Source organism: Ambystoma mexicanum, chromosome 6q (genome assembly GCF_040938575.1).
Source record: "Ambystoma mexicanum isolate Mex_15411 chromosome 6q, UKY_AmexF1_1, whole genome shotgun sequence".
Taxonomy (NCBI): Eukaryota; Metazoa; Chordata; class Amphibia; order Caudata; family Ambystomatidae; genus Ambystoma; species Ambystoma mexicanum.
In genome coordinates this window covers 197,325,141-197,351,382 of record NC_090937.1, presented here as the reverse complement: position 1 = coordinate 197,351,382, position 26,242 = coordinate 197,325,141, and the positions used below count along the sequence as shown (strand labels likewise).

The 26,242-nt window shown below is 44.9% G+C and overlaps 1 protein-coding gene across 9 annotated transcripts in view; it reads left to right on the top strand.

The window, feature by feature from the left end:
• Positions 1-26,242, top strand: part of PTBP3 (polypyrimidine tract binding protein 3) — a 1,755,480-nt gene that overhangs the window by 551,901 nt on the left and 1,177,337 nt on the right. For 6 of the 9 annotated variants that reach the window (XM_069630627.1, XM_069630624.1, XM_069630625.1 and 3 more), the window contains one exon: positions 9,410-9,579. The exons of the other annotated variants lie outside the window; for them this stretch is intronic. In XM_069630627.1, coding sequence (XP_069486728.1) covers positions 9,410-9,579 — 170 coding nt within the window. The remainder of the gene's footprint in view (positions 1-9,409; positions 9,580-26,242) is intronic. 9 annotated transcript variants of the gene reach the window in all.

Sequence of the window (26,242 nt, the reverse complement as noted above, 5' to 3'; positions counted from 1 at the left end):
AGAAAACTTTAATCTGCGTACTGATAAAGCTAAATCTTCTCCTAATGAACTGTTTAATACCTCGCCTTTTCCACCAATTATTAAGGACACCATCTGGTTCCAAAGTATTCAGGATGACTTCCTGGCTAAAACATCTGGCCACCAAGCTATCATTGCTAACCTGCATCTTCACTTCGCCAATGGCATACTGACATCCGTACCTAATACCTGCTGTAAATCCTCTGCTCAGCTTCCCATTCCTGTATTTGGATTTCAAGGTTGCTCCAAACCTGAGGTCTGTGACATTATTAGGGGCCTTAAGCCCACTACATGTGAATGTGATCCCTGCCCTACTAACATCTTGGAAGACTCCCTGGATACTTTCATTCCATGGATTACCAGGGTGATTACTAGGTCTTTCTTGGAAGGTATGGTGCCAGCCTCACTGAAGAACGCATGGCTCACTCGCTTATTGAAAAAGATTTCCTTGGATCCAGCTATTACTGATGTACCCTTTCTGACGAAAACTCTTGACAGAGCAGCATATTTACAATTGCAAACATTTGTTGAGGCGAATAAACTCTTGGGCATCCATCTGTCTGGCTTTAGGGCTCAACATGGGACTGAGACTGCCCTACTGAACATCGAGTCTAACATGTCTGGAAGTGTTGAGAGGTCATCCTGCACTAGTTATTTTGCTAGACCTCTCTGCAGCATTTGACCTGCTCGATCAAGACGTGTTACGTGAATGATTAGTTAACATCGCCAATTGCTCAGAGAAGGCAGCCAACTGGATCTCCTCCTTTCTAGTTCCTAGAACATCCAGGGTGACGACTAGGAAATCTGAAGCCTCTCCCTATCTTTCCTGCTGTGGTGTCCCGCAGGGCTCTTGTCTGTGTCCTATTCTATTTAATATTTCCATTAGACCACTTCTTGATCTTGACGGCATGGGTGTTTAGTATGCAAATTATGCTGACGACACCCAGGTCCTCTTTGAATTGTCTGGCATCTATGACACTGATTTTAAAACTGTGAATAATCTCTATAATGAGATACATAATTGGATGGACCCTAACTCATTGGGGCTGAATAACAGTAAAACTGAGCTTATCATATTTGACTCAGGCCCTTGTCTTAAGAGAATCAATGCCAAATGTTCTCAGTTCATCATCATGGAAAATCTAATCCCTGTCACTAAAACTGTAAAAACCTGGATTCTGAGTTATCCATGAAAAAACAAGTTTCTAATGTTTGCTCCTCCTGCAGACTTGTTATCAAACTTCTCTACCAGATGAATCCCCAGCTTAATATTAAAAATTGCTCTCTTCTGGCCACAACGTTAATTAACTCCTGCCTGGTTTACTGTAACAATTGTAAAAATTACTGTAAAGATTACTGCAAAAATAACCCTAACTCATTGGCACCGCCAAAGCTAATCTCAAGCATTTGCAGACTACACAGAATGACGTTGTTAGGGCTGTCTTTGGTCTGGCTAAGTGTGACCATAAAAGATCTTCACTGGTTGCCTGTCTGGGAGAGAGCGAGATATAAGATGCTGTTTCTTGCCTAAATGCGTACATTGAGCCACTCCTTTATACCTGTAAAAAAATAAAAATTCTCGTTCACCGCCTTCACGAATATTGCGTTCCAATAAATCCAACCTCTTAACTCATCCTCGTTAGCGCCTGGAGAAGTTTGGCGGCACCTGCTTTTAAGTCGGGGGGGGGGGGGGGGGTGGAGGAGGAGGACCCAGGAATGGAAGTGTGCGCTCTGAGGCCCATGGGCATTGTCTCGCACCATAAAAACTAAAAATGAATAAATGTCTAAAATCAGGCAAGATGACCAGCTCTTTGTGGGCTATTCGATTCACAAATTGGGACAGGCTATAACTAAGCAAGCCATTTCCAGATGGCTTATTTTATGCATTTTTTAATGCTATGCTTTGGCGGGCAATGACCTACCCAATGGTTTCAGAGCACATTACACCCGAGGAGTGGAAACTACTTTGCCACTTCAGCGAGCGGTGCCTGTACAAGACATATGCAATGCCGCAACGTGTTCTTCTTTGCACAAGTTTAGCAAACATTACTGGCTGGATTCTATGTCTGGTCAGGAGGCAACATTTGGCAAGGCTGTGCTTCATAGCATAAACCAACGATGAATTCTCGATTACCGCCCCTTTCAACTTCCTGCTTTGGGAGTCTATCGAAGATGATGAATCTGTGGGAGGACACAATCCATTAGATGACCAAATTACTTTCCCCTGGTAATGGTCTTTCTACTGGATTTTCTTCCCACAGATTCCTCATTTCCCTCCCTGCCTACCCCTGTAATTAGAAAGTATTTTCATTGTTACATCTTCCTCTCTTTCAACGTCTGGCTAATAACCTTCGAGATGGCTGAGCATAGGGAGGTGGGAAGGGAACATGAACTCAGGCAACAGACGCTGCCCAAGCTACTTATACCAGTGTCCACTTCATGGCTGAGACCATGACTGAGGTCATCGAGGCCCATGAGTTGACTCACAGCACTCTCCACTATACATTTTTATTTTTCCGGAGGTTGCAAGCAGTCTTACACATAATTCAAAGATGAGGAATCCGTGGGAGGGCATCCAGTAGAAAGAACATTACCACGGGTAAGTCATTTGATCATCCCTGTTATACCCTCACATTGGTGAACCTGATACGTGTACATTGTAACAAATAAAAGCATGGATAAAATCCAGGGATGCTTCTTCTGCAGATCTTGTACAAACAGTTGTGTTCCCCTATAACAAAGGAATTTTTCTGATTAAATCCACAATATTAGCACAGCTCTTAAACCTAGAGAAGTTTTCTTCACCATAAAAAATGTTTTAAATTCTCTTTGCCTAGATATCCTCGTCCTGATTGCTTCATTGGCTAATTATTTCAATATTGTTTTAACGTAAAAATTTAAACTAATCCAGGAAGATAGCCACACAAGGTCTGACAGTTTAACCTTATATTTACAAATTGATAGTATATCGGCATCTGTTGCTCAAAATCAGGCCACTTATCTTGTTAATTGTATGTCCACGTTTGTCACGCGCTCTCTAGTTCAATGGATTGTTTGTACCAGTGACCGTAAAAATATCTGCTGTCACACCATTGTTAAAAATGCCTTCTCTAGACTTGAGCTCTTTACAAAATTATTGCCCCGGTGTTGTGTATCTTGGTCGGGTAAGACTCTGGAAAGGTGTTTCCGCTTTCAGCTATATACCCATGCAGACATTTTAATTTTTTAGTAGACTCTTATTAATTAGGTTGTCGCTGTTTTCATGATATGGAAAACACTTTAGTAGCTTTTTGGGATGATATTTTGAAAAATGCTGAGGAAGGTGTTCTGTCTCTAATTATATTGGACCTTTCGGCAGCTTTTGACACGGTGGACTCTGATATATAGTGTTAGGCTTTTAGACAGCGGCAGGTGTGTCTAAACAGGTGCTTGACTGGTTTTGCTCCTTTCTGACTTTTTTCAATGTGCCAATGGTAGGGAGTTATGTCTACCTTTTCCATGCTTGCAGTGTTCCTCAGGGTTCCTCTGTCTCCCCTTCTCTTTAATATTTGTAGACAAACAGTATGTCTATCTTCACATAATTAAATGTACACTATCTTTCCTATACTGATGACACTCTTGTGCATGCCAATAACTCTTCAGACTCTCTTCATAGTATATTTCAGTGGATGACTGTGAATAAACTTGAACTTAATCCTGCTAAGACTGAGGTTATTCTTCTTTTGCCTAAGCATCAGGCTGATGTTTGATTTGCCCTCGTCCTTCGCTCATAAGATAACATATTTGGGTTGTTATTGACAATCCAGTTAGGGGTGTGAACAGCAAGTTTGGTCTACTGTACAACCAATTTTCTATACATTACGTCTACTCTACTTTTATTTTTCTGACCGCACACTTCGCTGTGATTGGCTCTTTGGTCAAGTCCAAAGTGTACTATGCAAACGCTATTTTCACTGGCATTCCACAGATGTCACTTTATAGTCTACAGATCGCCCAAAATGCTGCTATTAGACTTGGCTTTAGATTATCAAAGTGTTCCTCTATCTCTGCTTTTGCAATATCACTTGATTGGTTTCCAGTTAGGCAGAGAATTTAATTAAACATATTCTGCTTTGTTTTTATAAGTGTATCCATTGACTCACACTATCTTGTCTGATCAGATCTCTCAATATCACACTTCTTGCTCCCTTCAATCGACAGATAAATGCCTGCTTGTTGTACCTCCTTTCCTTTGTGTCCATAGAGCAGAATAATGCTTCTCCAGTCTGGGCCCTCGGCTGAATGCTTTGCCTCTAGCTCTTGGAAGCGCCACTTAATTGGCCTCTTTCGGAAAGCTCTTAAAACTTATCTTCTAGGTGATTTTCTTTTCTTGGCTATTTTCCTTTTAATCTTTTATTCTTGATTTTTTTGCATCAATTTCGTCTGTAAAATCTGTGCCCAGATGCCGTTAATTTTGCCTGGTTGCACATTACAAATTTCAAAATTCAAACCTCGGTTGATGCACTCTGCCCACCTCCCGCGGCAAAAGGCTTCAATATTTCAAGTGATTGCTTGAGCACATCTCAAACCATCACACAACAGTATACAAAAAAGGTAGCTGGCTCCCCTCTCTAGAAAGAACATGGTATAATAACCTGTCCTGTGGTTTTTTCCCACGTTGAGAGTTCGCAACCATCGATTTTTGCTCACTGTACTTCTCACAAAGGAGGAATACCCATTTGCATATCAGTCTTTGTCCCACCCACAAGGGCAGTACAGCACCGAAATGCCAGGCAAACCTCCTTTGAACAAGAGTACCAACAGCAAACCCAGACACGCAACCAAACACCATGTGTACTTCAAAGAAGTACATGGGCCAACTACTGGCTCACCACCTCCTGTGAGATACATCAACATATTCCATCTTCCAGTTTTGCATAAATACCTTCCCACAGTACTACCTGAACCTACTCACTTCACCCTACCCTTCTACTTTTCTTTTTTTACCACCACAGACACTCCTATATGAATACCCCAGTCGTGGGACCAATATACACTCCATCCAGGCCTCTGTGCCGGAAGACCTTTATGGTGGTAGCTGGTGCATTAAAAATGATTTACTCACACGAGGTAATCTGCAAATTTATGTCTATCATTTTTATTTATCTCTAGAAACTGATTCAAGACTTTATTTTCTGAAGAAAAGTAAGACTCTGTTTTGGGGAAAGGAAATTCCCCACTATTCAGTAACGGATTAAAACAATTATACATTGCACATATATTTTGCATTAAGCTACGTTCTAGCAGCATTTAATTTCTATTTACCTTGTTTTGTGTAGTTCTGATGCTGCACAATGGTTGCTTTATAGCTTTTACAGACAAGGGTAGGGACAGAGTGGTCTAACAGGGAAAATGTCAGTCATTGGGTCAGGTTTTGGGTCCATAAACCGATTGCAACCAATTGATTTGGGTGCTCCTCTTACCGTTATAAGCTCTTGTTACATGCACAGGGGTGTAGAAAGGGAGTTCGCATGAGGAGCCAACTGTAGGGCTCTTAGTTCACAGCTTGATTACTGACTAGCTTTTTCTTGGAGGCCACCCTTCCGTGTCAGTTTTACGGTTGTCCCCCACAAGGCATGAAAGGTTACTTGAATAGTATTCTGGACATTAACAACATGAGAGAAATCTTCAGTCCATTGCAGTTGATTGTAAAACTGCTGGCATGTTATTTTTGCAAATGTTGCTGAACTTGCAGCAGTAAGGGATTTATTTATCATATGTCATCCAGTTAATGTTTCAGGAAATAGTTTACAATCTTATCACCTACCTACCCCAGCAAACTCTTATCCTTTTATGCCCCAACCTCGCAGGAAACTCAGTACCTCCTAGTCAGTTGATAACACTTCCACAGTAGCGCAGAGTACTAACCTGTCTCCATACCTTCAGGGAAGCTCTCAAGGCCCGCCCCTTGGTTCAGTCGATCCTCAAATCTAATACTGCCCCTGCCCCCCTCCAATCCCTATAGCCTGCCCTTTCCAAGAAACCTCAGACAATCAAAAACTGAGCTCTGATCCCCACAAACCCACTAGACATAACCATTAGGGAGGGGGCTTAAACGCTTGATGCATTTGTAAATCTGAACTGCCAGACACTGATTTTGTGCATGGTCTGCCCGAAATGGGTGATAACATCTTCACCCCGAAGGGGAAACTTTGGGCTGAAGAATTAAGAGATTGGGACTGTTACTTGCTTAATGGTTGTGTAATGGAAGACACGCCAGCAAGGGATACTTTGAAAAATGGTCAGAAGACAGCCAGAATACACTCTCTTTCGTGTTACTAATATGATTCTCTTGGTCGGGATGTTAGAAATAGCAACCAACGAATTTAGTGACCATGCCATGCTAACCCTTAGATTGTCGGGTAATATTATAGTAGCAGCAGAGGAGATGACCTGTGATTTGATGTAAATGCGACAGGTAATAGGATTTCCGGGCCAGAGAAAAACCTTGAAAAAGCCAAGTGGTTTGCCAGCGAAGCTCAAACTAGCATTCCATGGGTAATGGAGTTCAAATCAGCAGAGGAAATAGAGATTTGGATTAAGGAGAACATGAGGAAACTGGCAACGCAGAAGGGCTGCTAAGCACTGCTATCTCGACCTGATCCTAGGCATCACTATGATGGAACCTAAGAGAAAGAAAAATAGCAATGAGAGCAGAACTTCGGCCTATAGAACGAGCTGGACCGCATTTCCTCAGAGCAAGCAAAAAGGAAGGTGAAAAATAAATACAGGAACTGGTTCAGAGACTGGCTGAGGGCAGGAAGAAACGCACAATGACGATATTTGCTTTCGGTGGTTAAAAGTAAGGATACGAGGAAAATGTTGAAGCTGTTAAGAAAGTTTAACCCCCCGAAATCAAAACAAGTGATCTGTGGTATAGGTGAACATGATTGGGTGGAGTACATCGGTAAGACATTTAAGACACAGTTGTGCCTGTAGAATCAGAACACAGCTCAATTAGAACAGGCTTTACAGTACCCTTTGGACTCAATGACATAGAAATAAGTCAGACAACTGAAAGATTCTAGGTCACCTGGTCCTGGTCCTAATGGCCTCTCAAATGCTCTGTTGCAGGGTACCCCTGACTTCTGGGCAAAACTTCTGAAAATCCTATACACCAATGTATGCGCAGAAGGCATATCCCGCAATCATGGTGGTAGGCTATACTGATTCCCATCCATAAGAAGTGTAGTAGAACATTGCCCGTGAATTACCGGCTACTGCCCATGCTGGATATTACAGGTAAGATTGTTGCTTCCCTTATACTAGGTCATCTTGAAATGTAGCTAGAAAATATAAATCTACTTGGGACATTCCAGATGGCTTTAGGAGGGGATCAGGCAAGATAAAATGTCTTTGCCTTATGGAATTACTAATAAGGGAAGCGAAGACCAAGGGCAAGCCTCCATTGTACGTTGCCATGATTGACTTAGAGTCTGCCTTTGACACCATTGATAGGCAGAAACTATGGGCAAAAATGAAAGGGTATGGTTGCCCAGGAGAATTGTTGACCTCGGTGCAGGGACTCTGAGGGACAACTGTCCGGGTGAGAATGGATAGTGGTGGCGCTATCACGCAGCAAATAGAAACATATAGAGGGGTGAAGCAGGGCTGCGTGCTGGCCCCACTTCATTTCAATATGTACCTGGCAGATCTCCCCGATTGCTTGAAAAGGGGGAATTCATGCCTATCAAGAGTTTCTGTTGAGAAAGTCTATTACCTGGCATATGCAGATGACTTGGTTGTGTGTGACCATACTTACACAGGGCTAAAAAGATCATTGACCCTGCTTGAGAAATATGCAACAGATCATAGCCTAAAAATAAACTATGACAAAAGCAAGTTGATGCATTTTGCAAGTAAACGGGCAACTCCTTTACCGATGGAGATAGCAGCAAAACAAATTGAGTATGTGGAACAATTCAAGTATTTGGGTTGCAAATTATCTACTAGAGGCAACTACGCAGTAGTAATACTAGCCAAAAAACGCAAAGCAGTTGCCTCTACATAAATGATACATCCGTGCATTAATCTAGTCTTTGACTGTAGCTTACATGGAATCTTGGCCTTGTACAAACAAGGTTTCTGTTTGTCTGTACTATATGGCCTTGAGGCCTTGTGCCTGGAGGATATCTCCTGGCTAAAGATAATAAAGGGGATATTTTGGAGGAGTGTGCTTTGCTTAGGCCCTAGTACACCAATAGAGCTAATTAGATTAGAGCTAGGGCTAGGGTCGTTAACCTCTATGTAATGGAAAAGACGCTGCCTCTTATATATTAAGTCTCATGTGCAACCTTCTTTCCCACTGCTAAAACTGTTGGGAAAAGAAAGTGAAACCCATCCGAGAGGCAACTTCATTACCTTAGTCAATAAAACCATTATAGATATTGACTGGTAACCAAACTGGGATGATGACTTCTTTTTGCTAAAAAAGACATTCTACTTAAGACTGGAACGATGGGATTGGACGAGGAACCATGTACATATGGCTACATTAAAAAGCTATGACCCTGTGATTCTGTATTTAGCGCACACATTCAAAACCCCTGAAATGTATCTGAGAATCTGTCCATCTCCGTCTTTGTGACAATTTCTATTACTGCTCAGGCTGAAATAATTACCATTATTGGAAATCATCGGGTCTGAACTGAATATTTCCAGGGTACATAGAAACTGCTGCTTATGTGGAATCATAGACAAAAAGGAATATGCGCGGCGTGTTCTAACAGAATGCTGTGAACACGGTCCTCTTTTTAATTCGATTCCTAGGCATGTATGTAGCAATACAGCACAAAGAGTGACCCTTTCTGGTAATATTGTCTGAATTCAGACAGTAAGCAACCCCAATAGAACTCTACCAGATGCGGAAAGGAGTGTGTGCAACTGGGAAGCTAGATAGACCTGAGCCTGTTGATGCTTGATTCTCTGAGACTGACGGTATGCCCTCACCATGCGAACATTCAATAGTGACATTTAATTTGGTACTGATTTGAAAAAATGATTTGAAAATGAGTTCATGATGGAAACAAATATGCATGGTGCTAGTTAATATATTTTTCTATGGAATTTTAGATTGTAATTATAAATTGCTATATATAGTTTTAATGCATTGTCTTATTGTAAATATGTAGACGTTCTTTGAACTGTATACATAAATAAAAAATAAAGTATTTCAGTATATTAAAGTTGTAGCATCTATTTTCTCGTCTTAAGGATGATGTAACCACAGATGTTGCAGTTCAGTTTACTGTCTTTCTGAGCTATTATACTGTGTTTTTTGTAGAAATGGCACTTGTCAATAAATTAATCAATACAAATAAAAATGAAAACGTGTGCATTTTATTTCTTCCAGCTAATGGGAATGACAATAAGAAATTTAAAGGTGATCGCTTTCCCTGCTCTCCTTCTCGCGTTCTCCATCTTCGAAAGATTCCAAACGATGTCACTGAAGCAGAGGTCGTATCATTAGGTCTCCCTTTTGGCAAAGTCACTAATATCTTGATGTTAAAAGGAAAAAGCCAGGTATGTCACATTACAGTATGGTGAAGTGCAGCTTTGTATTTGAGTGCTTAACACCTGAAACATGTAGTCATGAATTAGTCCTGCCCCAACCCCATTTTGTTAATGTTGTAGAAGGCAAGGTGTACATTTGAATGCATCCATGTCATGGATTAATTTTGAGTTTGTGGGTAGAGTGCGTTTTTCAGAATTGGCTCACTAGATCTATTCAGTTAAAGGTACAGGTAGCGAGCAATCCGCCCCAAAAGGCATCCATGCTTGGTAACTTTTAGCTAAACACATGAAGGCCTCCATTAGACCTGGGTCCCTTGGAAAACATAAAAAAATGCTGATCACATTCCTGAAAATTCAAACCTTTCTAACTCTCCTATTCCTTGTGTTCCATTGGAACTGGTTACATGATTTTTCTTACGTTATCTATTGTCAATCAACACCAACCAATTCATCTAATGCCCCACTCCCACGTATCCTAAAAAAGAACAAAAGTCTGATCATGCCACCTCTCCTTCCAGCACAAGGTGCCCTATGATGCTGCATTTGATCACCACCACCAGGTCACCTCTTTTTGCTACTGAAGAATGTACATATCTGAGGCTTCATTATGTTTCTCTTATCGCCTTATGGGATTTTAATTTTCACCTCCATAACAGTAATGACCTCTTGGCCAACCGCCTTGTGTCTTCCCTAGCGGATCTTAACCTCCTTCAGCTGATTACAGGCCCTACCCATTCTCTGGGAAATACGCTAGATCTTATACTGGCCTCGCCTGCCCTGTCACTGTCTATCCTTGTGTCCCGGTGGAGTGGTCCGACCACTTGATCATACTCTGCTCTGTCAATGTCAGCCTCTCCCCCACAGCACCAGTGCTACCTCGTCCTCGGTCACAGTGCTGGTGTAACATCACCAGTGTCCACAAATTTGGAACCAGGTTGGGGGATCTGTAGCTCAAAGCTTCCCTATTGTTGTAACGCAGTATGATTCGAGTAAATTCTATTCAAATATTACTTCTGTTTCGGACTTGATCCATAGTATTGGGTTCCTGTTTATTTCATCCTTCAAGATTCCACACATTATGGTTTTTTATGTTGATTCCCAAATAAACATCAAATTTTATTTCATTTTTTGGAATGCAACGGATTAAAAATAGAGGTAATGATCTTGTGTCTCTCGTTTGTGTCACGTGAATTCACTTCACGGAATATTTATTAACTCCAAGAGTAGCGTATTTGGAGTGTTGGACCAAAGATAGTTTCAGACGACTCCTATTTCTTTAGGTTTGGAGATGCATATCTTGTTATAAACTCTGTTCCCAAGGTTTTAAATACACAATCCATCCTAGTATTGGGATTGAGATGTGGCCTGGCTCAAGGATCTCTCTGATCCGTATCTTGTTTAGTCAGGTCACACAAAAGTCGACCGGTTTCAGTGGTGTATGGGTTGCTGGTGCCACTTTCTTCAGGGTTAGAGAGACCAACACTGATTAGTGTGCGGTCTAATTTCTTCTTTGAATGGTATTGAATCTATGGTATTCAAAGAAGAAATCAGACTACACACTATTCAGTGTTGGACTCTCTAGCCCTGAAGAAAGTAACCCCTTCACCACTGAAACCGGTCGGCTTTTGTGTGACCTGACTAGACAAGATACGGGTCAGAAAGATCCTCGAGCCAGGCCACATCTCAATCCCAATACTAGGAGGGATTGTGTATTTAAAACCTTGGGAACGGAGTTTATAACAAGATATGCATCTCTGAACCTAAAGAAATAGGAGTTTTTTGAAACTATCTTTGGTCACACTCCAAATATGCTACTTTTGGTGTTGATATTCTGTGAAGCGAATTCACGTGAGACAAATTTTGCCTCTCGACTTGTATAATAAGTCTTTTTTTTTTAGCCGAGAGACACAAGACCATCACCTCTATTTTTAATCCGTTGCATTCCAAAAAAACGAAATAAAATTTGATGCTTATTTGGGAAACAACAACATAAAAAACCAGAATGTGTGGAATCTTGAAGGATGAAATAAGCAGGAATCCAATACTATGGATCAAGTCCGAAACAGAAGTAATATTTGAGTAGAATTTACTCGAATCATACTGTGTTACGGTAACATCACCAGTGCCAGCATTGTGAAGGGCATCACTGATTTTCTGCCGTCGACGCTCCTATTTATCTGGCTACCCTCTCAGGAGCCTTCTCTGCCACTGCCGTTCACCTGGCACCTTTTAAGGCTTCCAGGCCTTGTGGTCGCCCCTCTTAAGCCCTGGTTTTCCAAAGAGCTTGCTGACCTGCGTCTATTACAGAGACAGGCAGAACAGAAATGATAGACGGACTACTTTCCCCTAGCTCGCCTAGCATTTCACAGTGTCACGGCAGCCTACCAGCTGGCCATCACCAAGGCAAAATGCATGCATTTTTCCGTCTGCATTGAATTTGCGATAAATTAATTGGTGAGTCTCTTTCCTCTCTCCCTGCTGCTATTCGGGTTATTCCCTCCCAGCTTTTATGCACATCCTGGTCTATCTTTTTTCATGATAAAATCACCTCTATCCGTCAGAAGATTTCTTGCTCTTTGGCCCCGGCCGCTGCCTCTGCAACTGCCTCCAACTATGAGCCTCAACTCGACTCGGGGTCGGATTTTCCTGTCTTCTCCGAAGCCAATATTATCTCTGCCACCTCACGCCTTAAATCCACCTCCCTGTGGATCCTATTCCCCTTGGCATATTGAAAGATGTAATTTCCCATATTTAGACGTGGTGTCTTCAGCTGTCAATCTTTCCTTCTTTAATAGTCTTATTCCTCTTTCACTGAAGCACTCGTTGGTTATCCCCCGTTTAAAAAAGCCTAATTTGGACCATTTTCCTGTAATTTCTGCCCCATATCCCTTCTATCTTTCTCCATGAAACTCCTTGAGACTCTTGTTACCTCTTCTTTGCTCATTTCTTGAGTATTCCCACTGCCTGGACCCCTTTCAGTCAGGATTCGGGCCTGCTCGGGGCACAGAATCCATATTGGTATCGGCTGTCGATGACCTGGCGCAGATTGTAGATCAGGGGGTATTGGTGCTCTGATCCTCTTTGATCGCTCTGCTGCATTCAGTACCATAGACCACGCCATTCTGATCCAGAGACTCTATCAGTTGGGAGTCTCTGGCTGGGTCCTGGACTGGTTCATCTCTCACTGACAGTGTGCAGTCTTATTTTCACTCCCCTTTCACTTCACCCTCTCTTGCCCTCAGCAGCAGGGTCCCCGAGGGCTCTCCTCTCTTGCCCCTTCTCTTTAATGTTTATATCCAGCATCTCATTACCCTTATTCACTCTTTTGGTTTTCGGTGCTACTCTTACGCTGATAACACCCAGATCTGGGTGAGGCTGGATCTTGCACTCCCCTGCACTGCCACTCTCTGTCGCGCCGGTCTTTCCTCCACCCATACTTGGATGGGCCAAAACTGGCTCCGGTTTAATGGTGACTTTTGGCCTCCTCCTTCCTCAGTGGTTCAAAATCTGGGGGTTAAGCATCAACCTCTCTCTCTCCTTGCTGCCCCAAGTGAGTGCGGTCTCTCAATTCGTCCACTTTAAGCTACTTGTTCTCCGGAAAGTGCTTCACTTTCTCCCCTCTTCCCTCCATCCTGTAGTTGTTTCCTCCCTGATCTTTGGTTCTCTTGATTATTGTAATTCCCTCTACCTTGCCCAACCGGACTATCTTCTCCACTGCCTCCAAAATCTCCAGAATTATGCGGCCAACCTAGCCGCAGGGGTTCCTCACCAAGCCTCCTCTGGCACTCTCAAATCCCTGCATTGGTTGCCGATAGCCAGCTTTGTTAGATTTAAGGCCCTCTGCATTGTACACCAGGCCTTCTATAAGATTGGCTCGGAGTACTTGCAGAATAAATTCACCTGCTACGTCCGTTCGCGTCCACTCCCCTTAGCCACTGCATTGTATATCTCTGCCCCCTCGGGTCCGGTGCTCCCGGGTGGGAGGTTGCTCCTTCTCTGTTTCAGCAGCCCTGCTGTGGAACTCTCTCCATGTCTCCCTCTGCAGCATCCACATACATCTTGCGTTCATGCGGGCACTAAAACTCACTTGTTTTCTGCATAATTATCTTTATCTGCCCCTCCTTCGTTCCCGCTGTCTTGCCTCAGCGTCATGATGCCCCAGTTGGTGTAGGTTTTCGCTTTACAAATTCTGATAACATACTTGTTAACCAGTCCATTAGTCTGATAGGTTGTACTTTTTTGGGGACACAACTGGTGATTAAGTTGCTACTGTGCTCTGTTGCTGTTGCTCTGTGGTTTTCAAATTGGCGTTTATTACATTGGCAGGGTAATTTATAGTATACTCCAATTCATTAGTGCTACAGAAGTTTACAATAAACATTAAACCATTTAATAATCCTCGTACATATATCGTTCATCTGTCATTACAAAATCCGGATCAGCCTCATCATGAAGGGCCCTGACTGAGTCCGGCTCAATAACAACTCAAATCATGCCATAATCCTCAGCCTATGTACCAGTGAGGGGAATGCCTGAGCATGTTCGATCTACGGTAGCCAGTCGTTGACATCGATTAGTGATAATTGCCATAATGTTCTCCTCTGCCAGTATGTCCCATATTTTAAGTCACCACATCTGTATCATTGGACCTTCCACCCCTTTCCAATTCTTGGCAAGTGTTATCCTGGCTGCAACCAGTAGGTGGGTAATGCTTTGCAGTGTCACGACCTAGCATAGCTCCCCTCATCTGTGTCCCCTAAAAGCACCACCCATGGATCCAGGGGTAGTTGCGCCCTAGTAATGGCCTTGATGTGGAACAGCAATTCTTTACAAAACACGGACGGCTTGGGGCAGGACCACCACACACGGGCATCCTCTGCAACAAGTAGGGGAAAGAGTAGGCTTCATTTTATGTAATCTCCTCTGGGTTAGGAACCATCTATAGCACAATTTAAATATACATTATTTATTGCTGGAACATCATGAGGATGTCTTTATGTAACCTGTTTTTATGTGTGCCTTGAGGCCTCCGGTTGTGTGATGCATTATAAGCAATTAAGTAAAGGATGTGTGCATCCGGGTTTAAATCCGGCTCCAGGCTTCTTCATCTAAGGAACACCCCAGGCTTTCTTCCATTTAGCCGTATACAACAGTTTCTCCGTCTGGTCGACCTGCTCCAATAGCTTATCGAGGGTGGAGAACTTAGCAGTCATTTGCCTCGCCTGTAACGTAAGCGCAAGGGCATTAAGAGGATCCCTATCAGTTCACCTAGCCGGAGAGGAGAACGCGCAGTGCAGTCTCCCACAAGTGGGAAGTAGCACAGGAAGTCCTTCAAGAGATCTTCACCCTTTGGGGAACCCCTTAAGTGGATTCCTCGCGTGATCCAGAGGTTGAGAAAGTTTGGGAAATCCATGATCCTAATTGCCCCGTATTGGACCTGGAAGAGGTGGTGCCGGGACCTTCTGGACATGTCCATCTGCCCTCTGATATGTCTTCCACAAAGAGAAGAACTTCTCTCACGAGTGGAAGGTCGGGTTCTCCATCGAGAGGCCATAACACTCAGCCTTCACGCATGGTTTCTGAGAGGCTGAGGTACAAGGATTGGGTCCTCCCGGACGACGTAATGGAGATTTTGCTTTTCGGCCAGGAGGCCAGCAACTAAATCCTTATACCGCTGTCCTTGGAACAAGTTCAGCAGCTGTTGTAGGGATAAGAATGTGGATCCATTTCAGTGCGATGCTCCTACGGTGTTATTTTTTTCTACTTCACACAGCAATAAAGAGTTATCTAGCAGCGCTTTCGATTTTCAAGCGCTCATCAGAAGAAGCCTCAAACTTTAAATACCTTTTAATCATTCTGTTTCTTAAATTTCCTCCTACTCCCTTAAAGCTCCCCGTTTGGGGTTTAAATCTTGTATTAAAATTCTTAACATGCATCCCTTTTGAACCCATGCATTCATGTCCATGAAGACTATTAACACTAAAAACTATTTTGCTAGTCACAATCGCATCAGCCCGCAGGGTGAGCGAATTGCAAGCACTGTCTTGTAAACCTCCATATGCAGTCTTCTATATGGAGGTTTATAGTGACATTTTCGAAATGCCATTTTGTCGGCACAGAATTGGTGAAAAATGTTTTTTTGAATATTTTTTTAATTTCATTTTTGAATTGGGGGATTCTCCCCCACCTGTTTTTTTTTTAACGTTTTTTTACGTACGAAACAAAAAAACATACAATAAAAAAATAATACATTTGAAAAAAAAATCGCAAAATGTTTTTGACAAAATTGTATTTCGAAAATATGTTTTCGAAAATATGACCGGAGACCCTATATGGATAATGTGATTCTTAAAGTAAAACCTTTTTCTGCCAACAATAGTCTCTGACTTCCATTTGTCCCAAAAGATAGTTTTACCAACTTTCTATCCACCTCCTCATCCTGGAAAGGAGGAGGAGAGGTTACATAGACTGGACCCTAGGACGGTTCTCAGTTTATATATCTCTCAAATGTCAAAAATACAACGGGACAGCCAATTATTTATCGCATACACAGGTCATAAATTGGGTTTAGCAATAACAATGCAGACTCTAGCCAGATGGATTATTCTGGCTATCCAAAAATGCTACAGATTCGCTGGTTAAGATTCCCCAGAGGGTCTAAGAGCTTACTCAACCAGGGGCATGGCTACTTATTCTGCTCTTCAGAGAAGAGTACCAATTAAACACATTTGTTTGGCAGCCACTTAGTCTACCATATACACCGTTGTTAACCATTTCCTCCTGGACACTTGAACTCAAATGGGAGCTTTTGAGAAAGCTGTCTTGCACTCTGTCCATGATAACTGCTGAGGACAAATCAAAATTATTTTCCCACCTCCAAGACTGTTACTGCTTTGGGAGGCTATCAAAAGATGAGGAATACGTGGGAGGACACAATCCATTTGAAGAACAAGTTCCTTACTTTAAGAAACCCGAAGGTGTCACACTTACTCGGGACACGGCCATTGCTATTTGATCAGTTCCTGGGGGTGGACCAGTGAAGGAGGATCACCTGGATAGGGGGTCCTCAGGGAGCCGAAGTGGTACACCGATTGGTGAGACGCGATATCGCCATTCTTCTAACAACTTTTGCCATCCTACCACTTAGGATACTCGGAAGCTCAACCCCCTCCCCCACTACCCCCCCCCCCCACTTTTTCTGACACAAACACTTTTGCACATTACGAAAGACAATGGACTAACACCAGAGCAGTTTACCTGACCTGTCCCAACACAAGGGTCAGGCAAAGGCAGGCAATTGACCAGAATCACACACACCTGACTGCCCTTTGCCTTCCCCACAGGTATAAAAGATCGAGCATGAGAGCACAATACGAGCAAAGGAAACTGCACGTCGAGCGACAGTTCAAGAGTAGGAGAAAGGCAGCGAGAACCGAAGGGGTGACCAGAAGAGAAGTGACACTACCCTTTCAGACCCTGACCTGCGAAGCCTCAGTGGAAGAAATCCTAAGACCGCAAACAATAGCCAGCGTGTGTTGCAGCAGACGTCAACTGTACACGAAGCCCTCCTACACTGATAATCGGGCTAGGGACAGACACTTGCTACTGTGGTACCTTCTTTGACTCCAGAGACGAGAGAAGCCAAGCAGTTCATCGCAGCCGGTGAGTTGAGGGGAGAACCGATAAGAAACTGAACTGTGTATAACCAAAGTGGCAAATGATAAATTGAGGGAAGTTAAAGAATTGTTAACATCTTTGTGGAAAACCAGCTGCAGAGGGGTCCGGCACCACGTGGGTGCTCACTCGACACACTCTGGTTGATTTCCTTTTTGTTCAAACTACCGACACCAGAAAGCCTTACGAGAGCTGCCAGAAAAAAAGTCAGTGGTCATGCAGGGGTCTAGCAAAATCCCCTGTACAGTCGAAAGTCTTTGACCGACAAACCATTAGAAAAATAAGGGAAAGTAGAAGGAACTACGAGGCTTGCAAACATGAACCAGATGGAAGGATGCCTGCAAACCGGCGTGAAGCATGATGCCCCAATGAACATTGTGTTGACAGAAGTGAACCCGACAGAGGGATGTCCACAGTGGATTGTGTAAAAGGACATTAAGACTTGTGAAGCAATATGTGAAATCGTTTTGGAATAAAAGCCGTAGTGAAACCGACAGAGGGAGGCTGATATCCAGGAGGGGTCTGTGCCTGGAAGAGTGGGACCCAGGGGTGAATAAACATCACCCTAACTGCAATCAGAAAGTAACTTTTTGTTTGATATTTTGAACACCTCAGGTCCTCGCAAGCAAGAGACTTTTTGTAGAAAAGAGACTTACCCACCCAAGATCCTGATACCTGAAACCGGATCTGTAGTCTTGCACTGGGAAAGCTCAGATGTGTACTGTGTTCCGGAGTCCCGCCTTGTTCTGTGCTCAAAACGTGGGGAAGGGAGACTCCTGGCTACCACATCCTGACTTATCATTTGTGAACACTTATTTCATTCTTGTGAACCCTATCCCACACTCTTTTTGTGTTTAGTTGAAAGGATTGGCAATAGTTTTGTTTTTTAGTAAAGGCCTTTTTATTTGACAAGACACCACTAGGACTGCCTTATTATTTGATGGTCGTAGCTTGCTCCCATCTGAGATTTAGGTTTAGATTAGGCGTTTTTCCAACTTACCTATACAGTTGACTGAACACCCTTGAATTGTGATCACTTGTCCCTTTACTGTTGCCACCTTGAGTTCCTTAAATTATACCTGGTAACGTTCTTTCGATTGGATGTTCCTCCCATGTATTCCTCATCGCCCTTCCCAACATACCCCACTGCAGAATTTACGTGTTTTACACTCTACACTCTGAGTCATCTAAGGAAGTACTAGTAATTCCTCCAAACATGGAAAAACAGAACTGACGCCAACGGGCGCTGCATGTGCTACATATACTGCGGATGACGTTGACGGTCGGACGGAGGCACTTGAGAGACATCGAGTCATCGATTCTACCGCACAGTGCCCTCTGTCGAGAAAATATTTTTCCGAAGCAGCGGAAGCTGGAAGGATTATTATCAAACAATGAGGAATACATAGGAGTAACATCCAATCGAAGGAAATTTACATGGGACAAGTAACGTCTTCATTGGGGTGTCTGCCCTTGAACTGCTGTTGGGTGTTCCAAATAAGGTTATATGCTTTTTATAAAAGTGTTTGACTGACTAGTTCTTGCCCCAAGACCTAACTTGGCCTACATATTTATTTATAATAAACCTTACATTTTTTATAATACTACTGGTTGTCATTGTTTCTATTGTATCCTTGGTGTACTACAGGTTCAATATGAATTCTTACATCCCTCTCTCCCTCATAAGATAAGCCTGCTGCTATATCTATGCTACCATAGCCTTATACTAAGAGTGGAGTTTTGTACTGCCTCAGTTGAATGGTTTTGCTAATCCCTTAGTTGGACTGCAGAAAACTGCCCTAACAATAGAGCTGGAGATGGGGAATGAATTATGTAGTGGAAGCAGGTGTGGATTCAGCTGGGCTTGGTAGCTTTTATAGAATAGCTCAGTGAAGCCATCTGGGCCTGGAGTATTCTATTTTAGGGTTTTAATGGCTGCTTGTACCTCAAGAGTTATTGGGGCTTCCAATTCTAGTCTGTTTGAATCAGGTACCTTTGGGATATTTGACGCTTCTATGTAACGCTGTTGCGCCTCTAGGTCCAGAGGCTCCTCTGACATAAGGGATGCAAAATATTTCCGAACCATCAGTCTTCTCCTCTTCCGCATATATAGTTCTCTCAACTGCATCCATAAGCCCTAAGATCTTATTTTGAGTCCTTAGCTGTGCCTGTTTGGACCCTATTATCTGGTAAGCCTTATTTCCTTTGGCGTAATAGGATTGCCTAGTTTTTAGAATTGTTTGGGCCGTTCTCTCTGCCATTTGTGTTTCCAAGCTAGCTGTGGCTACTTTTAGGGCCCTCCAAGCATTCTGGGTTCCTAGTATCACACATCACCTGATGTGGGCAATTCTTCGTGCTTTCGGGATGTCTTGTCTTTCTCCTTATTCTGCTTTACCTTGACCTTGTCCCGAAGGCAGTCCTTGTAGAGGTAGGGCCTATCCGTTATGGCCACCACTGTGACTCCCTGAGGTAACACAAGGTAGTTCGCTGTGGCGGAAGTGTCCTTGTGTTGAGGGAAAAGCACTGAGGCACGAAAACCCTCGCAAACCGTAGGTTCTTCTGCAGTAGTTGTATCCTTGGAATAGAGCATCCGTCAGAATAGGTAAGCAGGAGGATCTTGGACGTAAAGAACAGCCATTAGAATGTAGTAACACAAGGCTGATCAAGATAACAGCAAAGTCCAACTGGCTGTGGAAATAAGGTATCGACTTCCTGAGCGGCTGCTTTGTTGTAAGTAACCAGTGAGAACAGAAAGGTGTTCTGCGTCTGGGAAACCAGAGGGCAAGAGATGCCATGGGTAGCTGGATTAGAAGCTACGATGGCTGACAAGCACAGAACGTCCAAAGTGGCAGTGGTAGAGAGAGAGGGGAAGCCACTAAGTAGAAAAAGGACCCGGGCTCGAAAATAGCAGCGCGGGTGACTCAAAAATGACAGTGTTGGCATGAGGTGGAAGGCAGTGGAGCCGAAACCTTCCGCAAGGCAGTGGAGCCGAAGCCTTCTGCAAGTCAGTGCAGCACTGAAAGTGCTACGAAGGGAGATCGAACAGGAAGAAATGAAAACAGGGTAGAGAAACAGGGCTGGAGCCACAGAAACCAAAAGAGAAAAGGAAAGACCGCAATACGGCGCAAGAGCCGCAAAGGAAGGCAAGCACTAGGAGGTGGCGCAGTGCAGGATGAGAGAGGCCAAGGGTAGAGAATATAGCACAAAACAAGCAATGACTTAGCGTCTTGCCCCGGGGCAAAGGAGCTGACGGGTTGCAACGCACCCAGGCTGAGGATCAGACAGATTAAATGCCTTCCACATCCAAACGGCGGCAATCTTGGAAGAAGACTAGACCGATGAGCCAGAAAACATAACGGAACTCTCCTGCGTGAAGCTGTTCTCTTGTAATAAATATACTCCATCGGTGCCAACGTTGTCATAGGGACCACCGTGGGGTTGTGACAGTATGCTTCCGTTTTACCTGTTGTAGTCCCGGCTTCCATGGAAACCGCTGATGGAATCACTGGACCAGGAGGGGAGCGTTTAGGTGAGAAACTGGTTCCCATGTGCACTCTTGTCTTGAGTAACCCTTCCAGTGGATGAGGTACAGTAAAGACCCTTTATATTACCTGCAGTCACATATCCTAGCAACTTCGTACTCAGCAGAGGCGATGGGTCGAGTCAGGGAACTTGTGTCTTGAACCCTGTCCCTAGCCCTCTTAGGTAAAACACTGGAGCCAGGCCACGATCCCCACATGGACCTTAAAAGCCTCCCCATCACATCTGAGACCCACTTGGGAGTCAGACCTGGCGACTGTGGCGCCAGGCTCATACATGACTCAGAGGACAGCTTTGGAACTGGACTTGGTAATGCACTTGTGCAATATGGATGCCCCCACATAACTCAGTTCCATGAACTGAGCTATGCGGTCTAGCTTTTTGGGTGCGGTTCGACCTAGGGATACTTGGAGGCTACAGAAAAACCACGCCCGGGCAGAGAAACACGCTTTGCGTTACTCTGCGCCTGCAGCGTGACACTCACTGCGTTTGGATCGGTCTCCTGAAGACCTTCGCCTTTCCTCCACATCCCGCGTACCTGAAAGAACAAGAGCAACATTAACACAACACTTAACTTGAGGAGAATCCTGCATCCATCCATCGTTCCTCCGGTCCTGTGAACAGCATCTCGGCGGCGCCATCTCCATTTCGGAACACTGCATCCTTGGAGGAAATGAACAAACGGAAGAGACTTAAGTAAGCATTCTCATATCCTGATTCCCCTGAAACAGCAAGAAGAGTCACACGCTTACCTGGACTCGACCCGCTCCTGGTAACTTCAGCTACGGAGTACGCCATCGACCTACAAAGGGAAAAGAAAACACAGGTTAGCACATAAAGGACAAGAAGGCGCTGCACATTGCGCTTTACTCACTGCACCTTATTCTCTCAGCCGGCAGCCATACTGGGACATTGCAGCGGCCTGCAAGGGAAAGAGAGGTATAGGTCAGCACAAGAAAAGGCGAACAGCGCAGCACGCTTTCACTCACCGCTTAGTGCTCGGCTCCCCTAAGCAGCACGACACCATCAACGACCCCCTCCAACACCTAAAGGGAGAAAGGGGAGATATTATTGGGGGCAAGAGACAATAAAAGTACAGTTCACCAAAATCAACAAACCTACCTTGTCGGGCTGGAGTTACAGCAAGCCCAGACTCATTGGGCCCGCACCAGTGAAGCAACTAGGTTGTGCAGCGCCCACATCAAGCGACGCACCCTGGACCAAAGAGCAGGACAGAGAGTGCATGATACAAGAAAACAAGGTTAGGAGAGGACATATGGGAAGGTTTGGTCCTCAAGGGAGGTGGGGGTCAAGCAACCAGAGACAATAATTTAAAATCTGGAAATCCTGTATTTCAGGCCCAGTCCCCAGTCGAATAGATTCCAGGGAAGGGTTTGAGATCGTGAGTGGTCCAATCAGGCTGAGTGGCGTCCCCGTGGATATCAGGTGAGCGTTACAGCTTGTCTTGGTGGAATGGTGATACTTTTTTTTTTTTTAAACAATTTTTATTATCTTAACAAACAACAAACCAAACATTACAACCATTTAGGACGTTCATAAACAGTTTCAGGCATCACATTATTCAGTGCTATCCTACGTCCTCCCTCCTCCCTCCCCACAAACACGAGCCGTCTTATCCGTGCCATCTGCATGATCAGTTTCAGGTATTTCGATGTTTGTCAACTCATCCGAGTCTTCCGTTTCATGATTGACCTGGTGGGGGTTTGCCATCGAGGCCACCAGTGGCCTCCAGGCTATCAAGAGGCCCACTTCCTCCTCTCCCCCCCCTAGTGACTGCTTCATACCATACCGCAGTTTCTGCTTTTGCCGATTTCAAGAGGTCTGCCCACCAACTCTCCACCCTAGGCTGGTGGGCCGCTTTCCAGCACATTGCAATTCTGCGTTTGGCCAGGATATAGGCCAGGTCTTTCATCTTGCTGAAATGTTTTGAATTACGTGGCCTGGGAAAACTCCCAAGCATGCATGCCCAGGCAGACCTCACATCAAGCACCACTCCCCCATTGGCCATTCTCGTCTTTATTTCTTCCCAGAATCTCTGCACCTCTGGGCAAGCCCAGAACATGTGCAACAGCCCTGCCTCCACCTCCCCGCACCTGGAGCATTTCTGTACAGCCGAGCCTCCAAACCTGGCTATTCTGCTGGGGGTCAGATAAGCTCTGTGGGTGACCTACAGCTGGATCTGCTGCGTTACGGGACATCTTCTTATGGTACCGTTGGACTGTACCCCACTGTCCCTCTGTCATGGGTTCACCCACCTCCTCCTCCCAGTCAAGCCTCAGTTGGAGCAGCTCCTTCCCTGCCTTTGCCCTCAGGAGCTCATATATCCGAGATATTTTGTGCCCACTCTCCGAGACATCATACATCATTTCCAGGGTGGCATGAGGTTCTTCCGCTCGTGCCATCTCAGACCACCTCCCCCTCACCCGTTTCATGAGCCTGGTATAAGTAATATATTGGCCTCTATGCACCCCTGTCTCCTCCTGCAGCCTCTGGAATTCCAGTGCCTCCCCCTCCTGGCATATGTCTCCTAGTGTGGCTAGGCCCACCGGTTCCCAGTATCTGCGGACCCCTTTGAACAGTTGGGGGTCTTCCCCGCACAACACCAGAAGCAGGACCTGCTGAGAGAGCGGGTCTGGGTCGTCCACAGTTCTCCATGCTCTGCGCCAGACTTCCCAGCCCAGCACCAATAGTCTCCCCATCCCCGCCATTTTAGTTTTTTGCAGCCACACCGTCTCGCTAAGGAAATATGGGGCTGAATCACCCTGCAGGAGCCTAGCTTTTGCCGAGTCCTCTGCAGACAACCACCTAGCCACATACAACAACTGTCCCGCCAAGTAATACAATTCAAAATTCAGCAGGTTTATGCCCCCCTTATCACACATATTCTGTAATTTCCACAGGGCCACCCTATTCCTGGAGTTGTGCCACAGGAAGCCCCTACACAGGCCGTGAAGTCTCACAAAAAAGAATCTGGGGATCAGGTACGGAACATTCACAACAAAATGCAAAAGTCTGGGCAAAACAACCATTTTTAGCAGCGCTGCTCTTCCCATCATAGTAAGAGATAATCTAGACCAGAACACCATGCTATTTTTAATTCCTTCAATTGCTTTCTCCGTGTTATGTTTGTGCTCAGTCTCTATCTTATGATAAATATGTACGCCCAGATATCTGAACGTCTCGGTCTGCCAGGGTATCTGCAGGATGGGCAGCTCTTCCAGTGGGACACTTTTTTTTAACTTTGTTTTTTATTAACATCATACACATGAGGTAGGGTGCACGAGCAATCCCTGTCAGCAGTAAATCAAACAAACATAAATTACGGGTTTCTTTTTTTTCACCATTTACTCCCATCCTGCCACCCCCCCCAATTTCAACATACCATGACTTGAGGCTATGCAGGTAATAAAGGCTGCAGAGAGAGCAATCAAATATTGTGATATCAGTCACACATTTTGACATAGTGGGATCAGATTGGTTCACAACGAGCAGGGGGCCCAACTAAGTTCCTGGGGCCGGTGGTAAGACATGAGAGATGGAGGTGTTATAGGTCATACATTACAAACGCATAGAGATGCAGTCATCGTTGAGGAGCACTGCCATCCATTCCTGTACAAAATCTGACATGGTATCATTTGTTATCGCAGTGAGTTTTTCATAGGTAAAGATCGCCCTTAGTTTACAAATCCATTCTTCCTTGGATGGCGCTGAAACACTTTTCCATTTTTGGGCCAGTGCTAGCCTTCCCGCCCTCAACATGGCCCCAATTACCCTCGGGAATGCACTCTGTTCACTGGGACTCTTTTATACCTCCCCGGGGGGAACACACTGGACTTCCCGGGGTTCACCGATGTGCCCGAGAGGGTGGCGTAGCGATCCATCACCTCCAGCACATATTGCAAATTCTCTTCCGGGAAACGCAAGTAGAGGAGCATATCATCTGCATACAATGATATCGGGTGTGAGCCTCCCGTTGTACGAATCCCCACCTCCCCGTATTGTTGCCTCAGGCAAATTGCCAACGGCTCTAATGCCAGGATATACAACATGGGCGACCAGGGGCAACCCTGTCTGGTCCCCCTGCTGAGTTGCCATTTATCTGAGATTATAGTTCCTGTTTTGACTCTGGCAATCGGGGAGCTATACAGCATCCGGGCACATCTAATGTATCCCGATCCCATCCCGTATCCTTTCAGGGTCGCCATCAACCATGGCCACCTGACAGAATCAAAGGCTTTCACCGCATCCCGCGGCACAATGGCCAACTTGCCCGGGTCTTCCTCGGCTTGATCAATGATGTGATGCAGCCTTCTATGGTTGTCTGTAATATTTCTACCGAGGACATAGCCTGTTTGATCCGGGTGTATCAGCTTGCCTATTACTCTCCTAAGTCTGTTAGCCAGCACTGTTGTGAGTATTTTACTATCCTGATTAAGCATAGACAAGGGCCTATAAGACCCACACTCCTCTTCCGGCTTGCCCGGTTTCAGGAGCGGGATGATCACTGCCTCACGAAGGGACTCTGGCAGTTCCCCTCGCTCATAGGCTTCATTGAACATGGCCAGCAGCGGCTGGAGTTGCTCCTGCTTATATGTTTTATAAAACTCACTGGGCAACCCATCCGACCCAGGCGCTTTACATGTGGGCAGGTGTTGGATCACGGCCTCCAGTTCGTCCGAGGTGATGGGGGCATCTAGGTCTGCACGTTCTAAGTCATCCAAGGTGGGCAGCCCTATGCCCTCTATTGTTTCCAGTATCTCTTGACCCATATCCTCTCCTGCGTCCTCATATAATCGTTTATAATACTTGAACTCCTTGTTTACTCCCTCCTGGGTATTACAGATTCGGCCTTCTGCATCCCTGACCTCTCTGATCACTGGGCGGGGGGGTCTCATTTTTGTATAACCAGGCCAGTAGTCTGCCCGGCTTATCTCCCTCCCCCCACCCCCCGCATGTTGCCTCTCTGTATATTTCTTATAATTTAGCTTGCATAATCTGTCCCAGAGTTCACTACAGGTCATCTGTAAATCCCTTATCTTGGTGCTGTCCTCTCGGGTGGTCCCCCCACTCTGTATCAGGCTTTCCATCTCTCTTTTTGCTTCCTGCAGTTCCTGTTCTATACCCCCTTGGAGCCCTTTAGATTTTGATATGGCTACCCCACGCACCACCACCACCTTAAATGCCTCCCATACTGTTCCCGTGGATCGTACACTGCCCGTGTTGATATCAAAATATTCTTCAATGGCCTCCCTCAGGTCCTCTCGAAATCCCGCATCCTGTAGAGCCTCAGCTCTAAGCCTCCATATCGGGATTTGCGCCCTGGGGGTTGATGTCGCCACTCCACGACCAAAGGCGAATGGTCGGAAAGTACCCTGGCCTTCTATTCTGCGCCCACTATCTCGGCAGCAGCAAACACATAGTCCAGCCTCGTGTGCAG